General features: G+C 40.6%; 2 protein-coding genes across 4 annotated transcripts in view; one reads left to right on the top strand and one right to left on the bottom strand.

The window, feature by feature from the left end:
* Positions 1-1,275, bottom strand: part of OSBPL1A (oxysterol binding protein like 1A) — a 269,191-nt gene extending 267,916 nt beyond the window's left edge. The window contains exon 1 of the mRNA XM_058692476.1: positions 1,257-1,275. The gene's annotated coding sequence lies outside the window, so the exon portion shown is untranslated. The remainder of the gene's footprint in view (positions 1-1,256) is intronic.
* A 310-nt stretch (positions 1,276-1,585) lies between these two features.
* The window catches only part of IMPACT (impact RWD domain protein), a 31,587-nt gene continuing 17,393 nt past the window's right edge, over positions 1,586-15,779 (top strand). The window contains exons 1-4 of one of the 3 annotated variants that reach the window (XM_058692492.1): positions 1,586-1,740; positions 2,819-2,947; positions 3,916-3,968; positions 6,120-6,182. In XM_058692492.1, coding sequence (XP_058548475.1) covers positions 1,705-1,740; positions 2,819-2,947; positions 3,916-3,968; positions 6,120-6,182 — 281 coding nt within the window. In that variant the 5' untranslated portion in view covers positions 1,586-1,704. Of the gene's footprint in view, positions 1,741-1,768; positions 2,202-2,818; positions 2,948-3,915; positions 3,969-6,119; positions 6,183-15,779 lie in introns of those variants that run through there. The other 2 variants (XM_058692494.1, XM_058692493.1) reach the window with 2 other exon arrangements.

Genomic DNA, 15,779 nt, shown 5'->3' with positions numbered 1-15,779 from the left:
AAACTTATGGAGACAATCAGAAAGCCACATGCAAGCCATGTGACAAGAGGAGGTTAACAGCTATGATGTCAGAGGCAATGAACTGCATGAAATTTCTTACATGGGCCACAATTTTTCTGCCAGTATTTTTCTCACCATGTGAAACAACTACCCTCCCCTTCTTCAATTAGCTAACCTCTACCTGTTCTTCTATAAGTCAGTGCAAGCATTCTCTGGAACAAGAAGCCCAGTAAAATTTGGATGGATGGGGATATCTGGGTGACTCAGTTGGATAAGTTTCCCACTTCGACTCAGGTCATGGTCTCGCAGTTTGTGGGTTCCAGCCCTGGGTTGGGCTCTGTGCTGACAGCTCAGGGTCTGAAGCCTGCCTGGGATTCTGTGTCTCCCACTCTCTCTCTGACTACCCCCCCCCCCCCCCTTGAGCTCTGTCTCTCTCTTAAAAAACAAACAAACACATTGGTTGGACGGCCTTTTTTGGTGCTACTAACACAACAAGACACAATTCTAGTCCATTTTAATCTTAATTACTTTTGTTGCTCCCCATCTTAGCTCCTTAAAGGCAATGCATTACATCTGAAAATGCATCTCTAAAGCTTAGCACAAGAGCCTAATAAATATCTGAATTAATAAATCCACAAGGCTCAGTAAGATCCTCTCAAAGTAATTTAAGCAGACTTCTTTACAAGTACTTAAGTGATGCACTCTTAACTCAGATAAGTTTTATGGGGTAATTAAAACACGCCCATAATTAAGACAAAAGAGAGGAAGGATGTAATATTTTGAGGTTTTGTCTGTGCGTGTGAAGAAAGTGAAGAGGGGACAAAATCCCAGTTGAATAAGTTATTATGTGCCTTGATTACGATATCCATATAATTCACAACCAATGTATTGCAAAGTAGGTGTTGGAGGGGTGGGGTGGAGTGGAGACTAACTGAAGCAAATTGATTTAAATGTTTTGGGTAATGAAACAATGACCATTACATTGGCTGGCATAACTAGTGTCTTGTACAAAAGGTGCTTTTAGGCAAAATGTCCAAGAACGCCAAAACAACCAACCAACCAACCAACCAACAAAACCCCAAAAAGCTATCACAATACAACAGTTGGGTGGGTAAGTTTTCCTGCACGCTTTCGAAATGCCGCCTGCTCTCTCCTCGCTTGTTTTTGGAAAATCAAACACATCCTTGCCCAGATTAAACAAAATACCTTAAAACACGTTTTTAAAAATCCAGAAAACAAAACAAAACAACCCATGCCTGGAAATGCAAAGACGAGTCTGGGCTGCAGACTGCGGTCGAATTCCTCCCTGGGCCGTGGCGGTAAGCCCGACGCCCCAACGTTTCCCGGGGACTCCGGGGTATACCGCGGCCGCAGTGGGCGACCTGAAGCCCCCAGCCCCGGCGTTTCCAGGACACGGAGCCCAGAAGCCCTCCAGCCGTCTCTCTACCGGGACGGCTTCCCCGGGCGCCGCTAAGGGGCAGAAAGAAGGCGGGCACAGGGCCAGGGAGAGGAACCTCGGGTGCGGAGAGCCCCTCACATCACCTGGCCCACAACCCGGAAGCAGATGCGGGCTGCGCGGCGCGCCCCGGGTTGCGGTTCCGGGTCGGCCTCGCCGCAGCCGGTGCTCCGCTCGCCGCCGCAGCGCCCCGCCCCCGCACTCCGGACCTGGGCCGGCGGCGGCCGCCTGGCTGCTCCCGGGGCCACATGGCTGAGGGGGACGCAGGGAGCGACCAGAGGCAGGTGAGGGCCCGCCGGGGCGCCGACCTCCAGGCTCGGCTCGGCCTCGCCTCGCCGTCCCGGGCCTCCTCCGCCGAGAGGCCCTCTGCCCGGAGCCGCCCCCATTCCCGCCGGCACCGTCCGGGCCTCCAGGCGCGCCGTTTGCTGCACCGCGTTCCATTTTCTTGGCGCCCGTTCTCCGCCGATCGCCCTCCGGCCAGCCGCTCCCGGGCGTCGGCGGGCTCGGCCTGCCTCCGACGGTGTCGTCGTCAACCATCAGCACGCGACGGAGCAGCTCCGGGCCGGCGACAGAAATCCGGGTTCTGCCTTCTGCCCTGTCGCCGCCGGGTCACCTTGGACAAGCCACTTATCTCCAGTTTCTGCCTTTGCAAAATGGGCAATAATAACACAAACCCTGGAGTTCCTTGAGGGCCCGCTGGATCTTACTCCTCTTGATAGTGAGCTTTCCCTAGTGCGTGGCTCACGTGGGTACTCTTAAAAGCTTTTCCATCTGGGCTGTGAGGCCAAAATGAGATGCATACAAGATTGCATACTTTGCTTCCCCTTTTCACCTTTAGATCCTGTTATTTTTCTTTTTTAACCCCAAACCAAAGAATAATTTCCGAAATGTTTTTAGGATACGATTACCAAAAAAACACAACGAAACAACCACCCATACCTGTGCCTAAATGCAAAAGAAACAATGGAGGTATTAAGTAGGACTATATGGCTAGTATATAGCAAGGATACTGGGGAGTGGGAGTGAGGATTACGTGGTACCTAAGAAAAGGTGAAGCAGAGGATGTGTGTTCATCTTTCCACTTGTAAATCATGCTGTAGGGTATTGGATATATCTTGGCTCACTAGTGGCCAAAAACCCAGTGATGTTGCAGCAAGGCTGGTCCTAGTCCTTGTCTGGCAACCACTTACAGAGTAGAACATGGTGACCTGCTGCTAAGACCTTTTGGCAATGTTCCTCCAGGGATCCTTTATAAAGGCTAGTAATGTTAAATAAAAATACTCTATAAGAGAGGAAGGAAAATTCAGGCTTTTAGGGCATGTACATTCGTTGACTTTTTTTCCTCCCATCAACTTCTTACAGAATGAGGAAATTGAAGCAATGGCAGCTATCTATGGCGAGGAATGGTGTGTCATTGATGACTGTGCCAAAATATTTTGTATTAGAATTAGCGACGATATAGATGACCCCAAGTGGACACTTTGCTTGCAGGTATTTTTCCCTCCTTCTCTATAGCCATTTTCCAGTTACAACAGTGACTGTATGATTGACTAATACTGTATTCCTCTAAATGACTGTTGTGTGACTTCTAAATTGTCTGTTTTCTTGTTAGCTTTTGTTAACAATTGAGTAAGCACCAGGGTAATGAAATCTCTGATCACTCAAGACACGCTTTAACTGATAGTCTCAATCTTTCCTCTCCCAGTTATTTTAATTAGATATTCTCAGTGTACCTTTGACAGACTTGAGTTTCACTTCCTTTCATTGTTCTGTTCATTTAATAGGAGAGGGTTTAAACCTGGAAGGATGGCTAACCTTTAAGAGGAAGAATAGGTTAGTAATTTAAAAGGCTTTATAAAACAGATACTTGTTTCTTTATTAACTGAGAATCAGTGTGGTTAAGATAAAAAGTGACAAGATCAGTATAGCTTTCTGTATTAATGCTTATTCTTTGGTGACTGCCTGTATTTTCAACATAAAGGTTTTTGTCAGTGTTTGTTTTTATAACAATACTGATCTGGGAACAAAGGTGTATGGGTCTTTGTAAAGGGTTAGTTATTTAATGTGTTTACCAGTATTTAATAGGATTTTTTTTTAATATTTCTTCAGAAAAATACCTGGAACAAGTTATAGTGCCACCCTTTTCACTTGAGGTTAGGGTTTAATGCCCCTGTTTCAGTTTTCTTTTCATCTTTGTCTTCCCCACTCTTATTTCCTAACTTTCATTGCTTATATACCTTCTCTGTAAATAATGTGCTCCTTAAAAAATTGGCATTATCATTAACAACATACTTTAAGTATAAATATGAGGAGGCATTTCTCTCCTGAGATTGAACAAAATAACGGTTTTGATTTTAGTTTGGCAAGTAGGAAATTTGTCCAGTGACTAGCTTTATAAATATTGTTAATTTTGAGTCATGATGAAGTATAAACAGATTTATTTTTAAACTGCTTTACAGGTGATGCTACCAAATGAATACCCAGGTACAGCTCCACCTATTTATCAACTGAAGTAAGCTATATTTCTATGTTTATATTCTTACAAAAAGATTATACTTTTTAAAGATTATTTCTCTATATTGTGCTTTGTGTTTATATAAAATACCTTTCTTAGGAAAATACATATGGAAGTTAAGAACACCTTTTGGGGACACCTGGGTGGTTCAGTTGGTTAAGCGTCCAACTCTTGATTTCGGCTCTGGTCATGATCCCACAGTTCGTGGGCTCAAGCCTCATGTTGGGCTCTGTGCTGGCAACACAGAGCCTGCTTATGAGTCTCCCTCCCTCCCTCCCTCCCTCTCTCTCTCTCCCTCCCTCCCTCCCTCCCTCCCTCTCTCTCTCTCCCTCCCTCTCCCTCTCTCCCTCTCCCACTCCCCCTGCTCATGGTTGCATGCTCTCTCACAATAAAGAAACTTGCCTTTTGGTAATGTTTATTCATTTTTGAGAGAGAGGGAGACAGAGTGTGAGCAAGGGAGGGGCAGAGAGAAAGGGAGACACAGAATCTGAAGCAGGTTCCCGGCCCTGAGCTGTCAGCACAGAGCCGGATGTGGGGCTCAAACCCACAAGCCTTGAGATTCTGACCTGAGCCAAAGTCTGTTGCTTAACCAACTGAGCCATCCAGGCACCCCTGTTTTAAAAGTTTATTTATTTGGGGGTGTCTGGGTGGCTCAGTTGGTTAAGCATCCGACTTCGGCTCAGGTCATGATCTCATGGTTCGTGGGTTTGAGCGCCGTGTCAGGCTCTGTGCTAACAGCTCAGATTCTGTATGTGTGTCTTTCTCTCTCTTTCTCTGCCCCTCCCCTGCTCACACTGTCTCTCTCTCAAAAATAAAAATACATAAACATTTTAAAAAAAATAAAAAAGTACTTGAAAAGAACACCTTTTGGACTTTGTATAGAGCATTTAAATAAAAAAATTTAAATTATATAAAAAACACATTGCAGAATGTATTTAGTATAAAAGAGAATCACAGCGTTCATAGGGATAAAACAGCTACTGAATTGTATTTAGAGATAGAGAGAGAAATCTTTCTCTTTAGACAATCTGGTGGTTTAGTTTCTTCTAATCTGGTTCTGCTGACCTAGCCATAGTTCCTTGGCATGCCTTTGCCTAAGACTGCTTGCCCTCTGGGAATTACCCATGCCTGGTGCTTCTGGAGCTTCTCCCTGCCCCTTGTTGTGGAGGAACCATCTTCTTAGCAGCCTAAGCTTAATCTTAGTCATGACCTGTTGATTGCAAATGATCTTTGATCAGCTTTGCCCACTTGACCTCCTAAGATGTATAAACTTGTGTGAAGAGAATTCCATTAAATTGTCATTATTAAAATTTTTACCTACCAGTGGGATAATTTTTTGTATGTGTTTTAAAACAGAAATAAAATTTGATAATAATAATGGTTCTGTTAATTTTTATTGATTGAAAATGAGAGATATAATTTTAGAATGCCTATAAACATAAATGCCCTTTTCAGGAAAAGTTGATATCTATTTTTGCAGTCACGTGGCAACCACTCTATTTGTTAAAGTTGTTTTTGAGACACTTTTTAGAAAGAAAAAAAAATTGGCAATTCCTAACAGTGTCGCAGATACTGTGATTCTGGAAATTTGGATTCTCGAACTTGTTCTGCCATTTACGTAAACCTGGACAGGTTCATGATATCCTATGAACTCACCTCTGTTTTTTTAAAAAAAAAAATTTTTTTTTAATGTTTATTTATTTTTGAGACAGAGAGAGACACAGCATGAGCAGGGAAGGGGCAGAAAGAGAGGGAGACACAGAATGTGAAGCAGGCTCCAGGCTCTGAGCTGTTAGCACAGAGCCCGACGTGGGGCTCGAACTCACGAACTGTGAGATCGTGACCTGAGCTGAAGTCGGACGCCCAACCGACTGAGCCACCCAGGCGCCCCTCACCTCTGTTTTTTAAACTATATTTTAATTGAATAATATTGGGATTGTCTTCATCAAGGTTTCCTGGGAGGACACAATAAGTTAATGCCAATGAAAGCATTTTGGAACTGTATAGATTTGTACAATATAACATTTTAATGAAAGTAGGTAATTTTTAAAAGTTATCAAATAATTTGTAATTTAATCAGTAATTTCTGTTTGAAATATAAACACAATCCTTGAATAGTCTTCTTCATTGTGTTTTATTTAATCTTAGTGCTCCTTGGCTTAAAGGACAAGAACGTGCAGATTTATCAAATAGCCTTGAGGAAATATATATGTAAGTAGCAAATGATTTAAAAAAAAAATTCTACTTGTGATTTTATTGTGGGCTTTTGTTGCCACTGATATGTTAGGGCATTTTCTAAAGTTTTTGTTAAGCTGCCTTTCCCTTAACATAAAGGATGCATTTGAAGAGTCTTTGAAAGACTGGTTATATAATTTTATATATACACTTGATATGATTTCTACTTAGATAAAACAAAAAACAGTAATGACTCAGAGCTAATAGCTGTAAAAATACCAGATTGTGAAAGTAAACCCAAAGATACAATTCTTGTTTTAATACTTTCACAGGCTATGTTGAATGAAACTGGTTACAGCAGAATCTTGTATTAGGTCATAAAACTGAGAGTCTATTGACACTGTATTCTTCACTGTTTCATTCATTCAAGAAATACTACAAGACAGGCACTGTACTAGGTCATAGGTACACATAGTAAAAACAAAAATGGTCTCTGTTTTCATGGCATTTAGAACTTACTGATTGAGATACCACTCATGACATTGTAAAATGAAGGTAAAACTGCAGCTCTGATAAGTTCTGTAAAAGAAAGATATTAATGTGCAGTACTAAATGAATTTGAAACAAGATATGACGTAGTCAAGGATGGCTTGTTTGACTTCAGAGCTGAATTACTGAAGTGAAGATAACTAGCGAATGGCACAACATGTGCAAAGGCTCTGTGTCAAGGAGCTTGTCAAGACATAAAGTTGGTGGTATGAAGGGGGAAGAGAGGGGAGGGGAGAGGAGGGAGGATGCTGGGACAGTGACCTGGTGAGGTAGGCAGGGGAGGTCATGCACAGTCTTGGAGGCCATGTGAAGGATTGTTGTCTTTGTTGTTAAGACCTGTGGAAAGCAGAGGTTTTCAAGTGGTGTGATGTCGTTGATAAGATTCTGACTTTGAGGGGCGCCTGGGTGGCGCAGTCGGTTAAGCGTCCGACTTCAGCCAGGTCACGATCTCGCCGTCCGTGAGTTCGAGCCCCGCGTCAGGCTCTGGGCTGATGGCTCAGAGCCTGGAGCCTGTTTCCGATTCTGTGTCTCCCTCTCTCTCTGTCCCTCCCCCATTCATGCTCTGTCTCTCTCTGTCCCAAAAATAAATAAACGTTGAAAAAAAAAAAATTAAAAAAAAATAAAAATAAAAAAAGATTCTGACTTTGAAAACACCAATCTGTTTCTGTGTGGAGAGCTGATTGGAAGGGAGCAAGAATAGATACGTTAGGAGGCTAATGCAGTAGTCCAGGGAAGATGACTGTGATTTGGATTAGTTTTAGTAAGGTGTTAATTTCGTAAAATAAACAATGTTTTAGAATCAGTTTTACTGTAATCCAGAAACTGGTAAGGATTGTCTTATATGTTCTAGGTGGCCACCCTTTTTGGTACAGTGTATCCCTGGGATCTCGGCCAGGTTCCTTTTCCTCCTAAAATATTTAATTAAAATGGGGTAAGTCTTTATGGAATTGCTTCTGTTCATTCCTTCCTGGAGAAGTATGGTCTTCCTTGAGTCCCAGGTTTACACTTGACCCTGGAAGTAACCAAGAACTGGACGTATCAATAAAGGATGACCCCATTTAGATATTCCTCAGCATATAAGTATTATTTATTTCCTCAATTAAATGTTTTCTGATAATTTTCTCTAACCTTACTGGTCATTCCAACTTTACGCCCCCAAGAAACTTGTTTCTGTAATCCTTTATTTATGTTTATTTACCATTTTATCTTCTCCCTTAGAGTAGAATAAATATACTGCAAATTTGTTCACCAGTGATGTTGTAATTATACATCTTGTGGTCATTTTCTTAGTTCTTATCTTACATGACATCTGTAACTTATGCTGGTGTTGAAGTACCTCTTTCTTGAAAACCTTCCCATATTTGGATTCTATCATACTAATGTTCGTAAGTTAGATTTTTCTCCTACCTATCCACAATGTCATGTACTCAGAAATGGCTTCCCATCTGCCTTTTTTCTATCCAAAAGCCCCTCTTTTACTAAGAGATAGATCCCTTCCCATAGGACACAATTTGGTGTTCTCCCTAACTGGTTCAGTTGAGCTATTTGGGAATTAGGAAAGGTCAGAGATTATAAAGCAGTTTGTTCTAAAGATAGAATTGTGGTTTATACTGTCTTGCTTATTAAAAAGGGCTTGAATAATCCTGGTCCAATGGTATTGTTTTCACACAGGTGGTGTGAGTAAAAATAAATACTCTTTTAAAAAGAGCACTCTTGGGGCACCTGGGTGGCTCAGTCGGTTGAGCGGCCGACTTCGGCTCAGGTCATGATCTCGCAGTCCGTGTGTTCGAGCCCCGCATCATGCTCTGTGCTGATGGCTCAGAGCCTGGAGCCTGTTTCAGATTCTGTGTCTCCCTCTCTCTGACCCTCCCCCGTTCATGCTCTGTCTCTCTCTGTCTCAAAAATAAACGTTAAAAAAAAATTTTTTTTAAAGAGCACTCTTTAAAACACTCTTAAAAAGTTTTGTGACAGCCTTTAATATTTTTCCATAAATCCAGCAGGGGGCAGCAAATTGAAAAATATTATTAGTTTTGAAAATTAGTAAATGTATGAATATAGTTTTTAATATTTATAGTTTCATTATATTCTAAATATTATGTCACTATGAAGATTTTTACATTAACATCATTTTGTATGTAAAATGTGATTTTTGCCTAGACAAGAGGATGAGCCATGGTTTGTTTCCTCTTAGGTAGGAAAGCAGAAGTCAGAAAACTAACAGTTTTTCCCGTAAGAATTTATTGAGTATCTCCTATATGCTGGTACTTTGTTAGGAGTTTGGAATTTAAAAATGAAGATAAATGTGTACCAGTATGATATAATGACGTAATTACTGAGAGGTTTGGACCAAGTGCTGTATTAGCTTTTTTTTAAGAGGTTTTAGCAACAGACTATCTCTGGGCATGTGGATAGAGTTGTAAAGAAGGGTTCCATTGTGAAGGAGACCTTGGAGCATGGTGTTTGCGAGGTAATCAAGTGGGGAGAGGTTTTCTGGTAGAAGGGACTGCATGAGCAAAATCATGTAGGTGTGAAGCAACCTGGCATCTTCAGAATTTAGCAAATAGTTTAAGATGCCAGGTATATAAATTAGGTAAGGATAAGAATAAAGAAGTCGTAAGTTGGGAAAGAAGTGTGGGCATTATGTTGTAGGCTCTAAGTGTTCTACACAGAGTAGTGATGTAATCAGATTTGTATTGCAGTGTGAGAGATGGGCTGTGAAGAGTTTGAGGAGGAGGGAGATGGTGGAAGCCTTTTTAGGAAGGCAACAAGAATGGATGGAGAAGAATGATCGGTTAAAGAAATACTTAAGAATATAGACTGGGGCACCTGGATGGCTCAGTCGGTTAAGCATCCAACCCTTGGTTTGGGCTCAGGTCGTTATGTCACAGTTCAAGAGTTTGAGCCCCATGTTGGGCTCTGTACTGGCAGCATGGAGGCTACTTGGGATACTGTCTCTCTCTCCCCCTCCCCCTGTCTCCCTCCATTCTTCTCTCCCTCCTTCCCTCTCTCTCTCTCTCCCCCATCTCCCTCCCTCCCTCCCTCCCTCCCCCTTTCAAAATAAATAAACTCTTTAAAAAAAAGAATATTTACTAGGATTTGGTGATTAGTTAGTTGTAGATTAATTTGCTTATCATACCTTATTTTTTTTTTTTTAACATTTATTTATTTTTGAGACAGAGAGAGACAGAGCATGAACGGGGGAGGGGCAGAGAGAGAGGGAGACACAGAATTGGAAGCAGGCTCCAGGCTCTGAGCCATCAGCCCAGAGCCTGACGCGGGGCTCGAACTCACAGACCGCGAGATCGTGACCTGAGCTGAAGTCGGACACTTAACCGACTGAGCCACCCAGGTGCCCCTCATACCTTATTTTTGATGAAATATTTTGCATATGAGTATTTTAAATCTGTGAAAATAATTATTTTAATCAAGCAAAAGGTGAATGATGGATTTAAAAATACCCGGAACATAATAATAAATGTTGTTTAAGAGTAATCCCTTAAGGAAAGGGATTAACATTTTTTTTTTTTTTGTAGTACAGGGTTTTCCCCACCATCTAAAAGTGGAGCATTCCTATTAAACCTCTCAAAATGGCATAAAGAAAGAATATCCCCAGCTTTCTGAATGTTCAAGTTACACTGCTTCACTTTATGAAAGACCTACATTTGGTACAGTAATGGCAGTTCTTGTAAAAGTGAAAATTTTCTTCAGGTTTCTTTTGGTTAGTGAAAACAGCTAATGTAGATCTTTTGTAAAAGTGCAGTGGCATAACACAAACTTTTGGAAAATGGGGGAATATCTGTATTTAAATTTACAATGGTTCATTTTAACAATATTTAATTTAAAATCCATGGGGCGCCTGGGTGGTGCAGTCGGTTAAGTGTCCGACTTCAGCCAGGTCACGATCTCGCGGTCCGTGAGTTCGAGCCCCGCGTCAGGCTCTGGGCTGATGGCTCGGAGCCTGGAGCCTGTTTCCGATTCTGTGTCTCCCTCTCTCTCTGCCCCTCCCCCGTTCATGCTATGTCCCTCTCTGTCCCAAAAATAAATAAAAAACGTTGAAAAAAAAAATTAAAAAAAATAAATAAATAAAATAAAATCCAAGATGATGATTTTAATTTCCCACAGCCCCTCACATTTTGATTTATCATGGAGTCTTAGATTTGAAAGTTGGGAGGAGAGGCTTATCAGATGAGATCAGGTGCGTTCAGGGTGGTATGGCTGTAGACAAGGCGAGGCTTATCAAAGCACAAATTGCCACAAAGCTAAAAGAGTGAGGAAAACATTGTTCAAGACTATTGCAGTAGGGGAGAGAGGCCAGAGCTCAGTCTGACCTCAACTTCCAGAAACAAAAGGCAGAATTTTTTGTGTTTTTAATTCCAATGAGTTAACATACAGTGTTATTAGTTTCATGTATGTAAGATACCATAATTCCATACATTGCTGGTGCTCATCATGACAAGTGCCCTCCTTAATCCCCATCACCTATTTCACCCATCTCCCTACCCACCTCCCCTCTGGTAATCATCTGCTTATTCTCTATAGTTAAGAGTCTCTTTCTTGATTTCTCTCTCTCTCTTTTTTTTTTTTTTGTCTCCTTTGCTTTTTGTTTTGTTTAAATTCCACATGAGTGAAATCATATGGTATTTGTCTTTCTCTGACTTATTTCACTTAGCATAATACTTCAATCCTTTTTCTATGGCTGTGTAATATTCCATTATACATATTTATATATGTCACATCTTTATCCATTCATCAGTGGATGGACACTTGGGTTTCTTCCATATCCTGGCTATGGTAAATAATGCTGCTATAAACATAAGGGTGCATATATTGCTTTGAATTAGTGTTTTTGTACTTTTTGGGTAAATACCTAGTAATTCGATTGCTGGATTATAGGATAGTTCTATTTTTAACTTTTTGAGGAACCTCCATACTGTTTTCCACAGTGGCTGTACCAGTTTGCATTCCCACCAGCAGTGCACAAGGGTTCTTTTTTTCTCCACATCCTCCCTAACACCTATTGTTTCTCATGTTGATTTTAGCCATTCGGACAGGTGTGAGGTAATATCTGATTGTACTTTTGATTTGCATTTCCCTGATGGTAAGAGATGAAGAGCATCTTTACCTGTGTCTATTTGCCATCTGGGTGTCTACTCTGGAGAAATATCTATGTGTTTTGCCCATTTTTTAATTGGATTATTTGTTTTTTGGGTGTTGAGTTTTATAAGTTCTTTACATATTTTGGATACTAACCCTTTATTGTATGTGTTATTTGCAAATATCTTCTCCCATTCCATAGATTACCTTTTAATTTTGTTGATTTGTTTCTTTTGATGCGTAGAAGTCTTTTGTTTTTATGTAGTCCCAGTAGTTTATTTTTGCTTTTGTTTTTCTTGCCAGGAGAATTTTTAAAATTTTCATTCCAGTGTAGTTAACATGCAATGTTATATTAGTTTCAGATGTACAATACAGTGATTCAGCAGTTCCATATATTACTCAGTGCTCATCAAGATAAGTCTGTTCTTAATCCCCTTCACTTAATTTACCCCATCCCACACCCCCCCCCCCACCTCCCCTATGGTAACCATCTGTTTGTTCTCTAAAGTTAAGAGTCTTTTTTTTTTATTTCTCTTCCTTTGTTTGTTTCTTTTTTTTTTTTTTTTTTTCCAACATTTTTTATTTATTTTTGGGACAGAGAGAGACAGAGCATGAGCGGGGGAGGGGCAGAGAGAGAGGGAGACACAGAATCGGAAACAGGCTCCAGGCTCCGAGCCATCGGCCCAGAGCCTGACGCGGGGCTCGAACTCACGGACCGCGAGATCGTGACCTGGCTGAAGTTGGACGCCTAACCGACTGCGCCACCCAGGCGCCCCTTGTTTCTTTAATTCCACATGAGTAGAATCATATGGTATTTGTCTCTCTCTGCTCTGACTTATTTTGCTTAGCATTATGCTACCTAGATACATCCATTTGTTGCAGATGGCAAGTTTTCATCCTTTTCTATGGCTGAATAATATTCCATTGTGTGTATGTATGTGTATGTATACACATACATACACACCATATTTCCTTTATCCCTTCATCTATTGATGGACACTTGTGTTGCTTTCTTAGTTTGGCTGTTGTAAATAATTCTGCAGTAAACATAGGGGTGCATGTATCCTTTCAAATTAGTGTTTTTGTATTCTTTGAGTAAATGCACAGTAGTGTGATTCCTGGATTGTAGGGTAGTTCTACTTTTAATTTTTTGAGGAACCTGCCTACTGTTTTTCACAGTGAGTACACTAGTTTGCATTCCTATCAACAGAATTTGTAAGGGCTGGGATAAGGATTTGAGGGAAGGTTAATCAGTGAGCTGTGTAAGCCCAGTAAGTTATTTCCTGAGTTTGCAAATGTGTTTCTCATGATTAGGCCATCTGTGTTTGCTAATTGTTGCTCATCAGAAGTTAGGCTCCTCCCCTCCCATAAAGACGGGAGAAGGGATGCTGTCTTCCTTAATGATTACAGTTCAAAATGATGGCTGCCAGGTCCTTGAGAAAGACACTCTTAGGCTATAAAACTGACAGGATTCTCCCTAAATCCTTTGGGATACTCCCAAAGGAGTAGAGAAAGAATTTATAATGTCAAGTTTTCTAACAAAAATGCACTAAGAAAAGGGGGGTCAGGGCCTATAGTTAGGAAGTTCTGCCAGTCTCAAGTTTAGCTAAGCTGGCATTAAGGCTGTCTTGGCCAGGCTTCTAGAATCAGTTTTGGAAATAATGTGGCCTCTTTGAATCTGTTTTCTCATCTGTAAAATACGGATAATAGAATAATACTGTTGTGAGGATTAAATGACATAATCTGTGTAATGTGCTTTAGAAGCATATGATAGCCACCCTTAATTTTATTGTTATTAAAAGAATCATCTCATCCAATTTTGTCATTTTGAAAATGGGATAATAGAAACTCAGATTGAGTGATTTGTCTGAGGTCACACAACTTAGTAGTGTATTTTAGCAAGTGGCTTTGTCCATAAATCAACAAATATAAATATTAGAAAATTAAAGATAACAGAGCCACAAGTAACATGACTTTGTTTTGATCATTCTGGATTGGCTAATAGTCATTTAAGTATAGCTATTCACAAAATCCAGCTTTTAGTCCAAGTTTGTCTTTTATTCAATTTGAAACAAATATTGTTCTAGACATTTTCTATTTAGCTACTTTACCATAATTTAATTTAATAAATAAAAGCTTAGCATCTCACCCTATAATAAGTAGTTTTTTAAAATTTTGTATCAGAGTCCTTAGGATTCCGTAGACTTCCTCCAGGACCAGTTGTGGGTGGCGTGCAAGGCAGATAGACACAGGAAGGAGGACTCTCAGCTTTTGTCTGTTTATTTGTTTCTGATTCTGTGGGAGATTTCGTTATAGCAATGCAAAAGTTTGAAAACCACCAAATCCTAGTGGATAGTTAAAATCTTGGACCAAGGAGAAAAAACAGTTTCTTCTTACAAGAGAAAACACAAATGCAGCAATAACAACAACAACAACAACAAACAAACAAACAAAACACCATTAGTGATAGAACAAGGGAAAGAGTAATTGTCATTTTCCTTAGGAAATTGTAAACACGCACTACAACTTCCGTACATTGGATTTCAGTAAGTTTTGTTAAATACAAGGGAAAAAGGAAGCATTCAGTAACTGATGTCGGGCAGAAGTGCTGTTGTACGTTTTTCTGCAAGAAGCCGTGGGCCGGAGGAGAGGAGATTTGGAGTTAAGGTTTAATTTTGTCTTTATTATTTGGAAAAATTATTTATTAATCGTGAAAATTCTTCCAAGGTGTTTTCACAACACTCCAACAACAAATCTGAATGTGAATGTATGATTCATACACAGGATGATTTTCCTGCCTCGAAGGTGGCTTAAGGATTTAGTGAAGTAACAAAGTGTTTTCTACATGTCTTCTGTATAGTAGGTGTTCATTAAACACTAGATACTGGGGGCGCCTGGGTGGCGCAGTCGGTTAAGCGTCCGACTTCAGCCAGGTCACGATCTCGCGGTCCGTGAGTTCGAGCTCCGCGTCAGGCTCTGGGCTGATGGCTCGGAGCCTGGAGCCTGTTTCCGATTCTGTGTCTCCCTCTCTCTCTGCCCCTCCCCCGTTCATGCTCTGTCTCTCTCTGTCCCAAAAATAAATAAAAAACGTTGAAAAAAAAATTTTTAAACACTAGATACTGGTATTACTATTTTTGGTGATGTGAAGAATTCAATAGAATGAGATTAGGAGATGGAGAGAATTATATACAAAAACATAAATTTGTAAGGATCACAAACACTGATATAAGGGACCCAGTTTTCTCATTGACTACCATCCCCCCAGGCCAGCATGTAGACATGGTGTAGTTATGTTGAGTGAATTAAGATAGGTTCACTTGAAAAGAAACTGCTTCTGTAAAGTAAGATAACGTGCTCTAAGTCTCTGTTTTATAGATGAAGAAACAGACTCAGAGTTCAAGTGGCTTACTTGCCTAGGATCATAGCTGCTTGATAGGAGAGCAAAATGCAGTGAGCAAGCTGAGTTTTGGAGTCAGTCTGCATTCACATTCTGTCTCTGGGCTTCTTCACTGCTTCTAAGACTGTTTTAGACAAGTCTGTTTTCTCTAGGTCTGTTTTCTCATTTGTACAATGGGGAAATAATACTTCATTAAATAATTGTGAGCATTTAATGTGTTGACACATATAATGAACTTTGGGCTTTGTATATACTCAATCCATCGTACCTTTCTGCGTCTATACCTCTGAATCATTTATTGAGAAGAGAGGATAGAAGTGGGAATTGTTTAAAAGAAATTCAAACCACATTCCCCAAATTTTAAAGCCTTCCCAGTTGAATTTTCCTCTCTCTTAGAATCTTAGACACCAGTTACCAGAGCACAGGGAGGAATGTTTAGTGCTAAGGAGTTATGGGTGAGATGGGGAAGATTTGAGGGTACAGAATTATTTGAAAACAATATTTTCTTCTCTCTGGTTGTTTTGAAAGTTTCCTTTGGTGGGTACTGATGAGTAGTGATGAAGAGAGATAGTGGTTTCAAGGGGGACTTTCAG

The sequence above is a fragment of the Neofelis nebulosa genome, chromosome 11 (assembly GCF_028018385.1).
Source record: "Neofelis nebulosa isolate mNeoNeb1 chromosome 11, mNeoNeb1.pri, whole genome shotgun sequence".
NCBI classification, from domain to species: Eukaryota; Metazoa; Chordata; class Mammalia; order Carnivora; family Felidae; genus Neofelis; species Neofelis nebulosa.
Note: the sequence above shows the minus strand (reverse complement) of the source record. Positions and strands in the feature narration are given on the sequence as shown.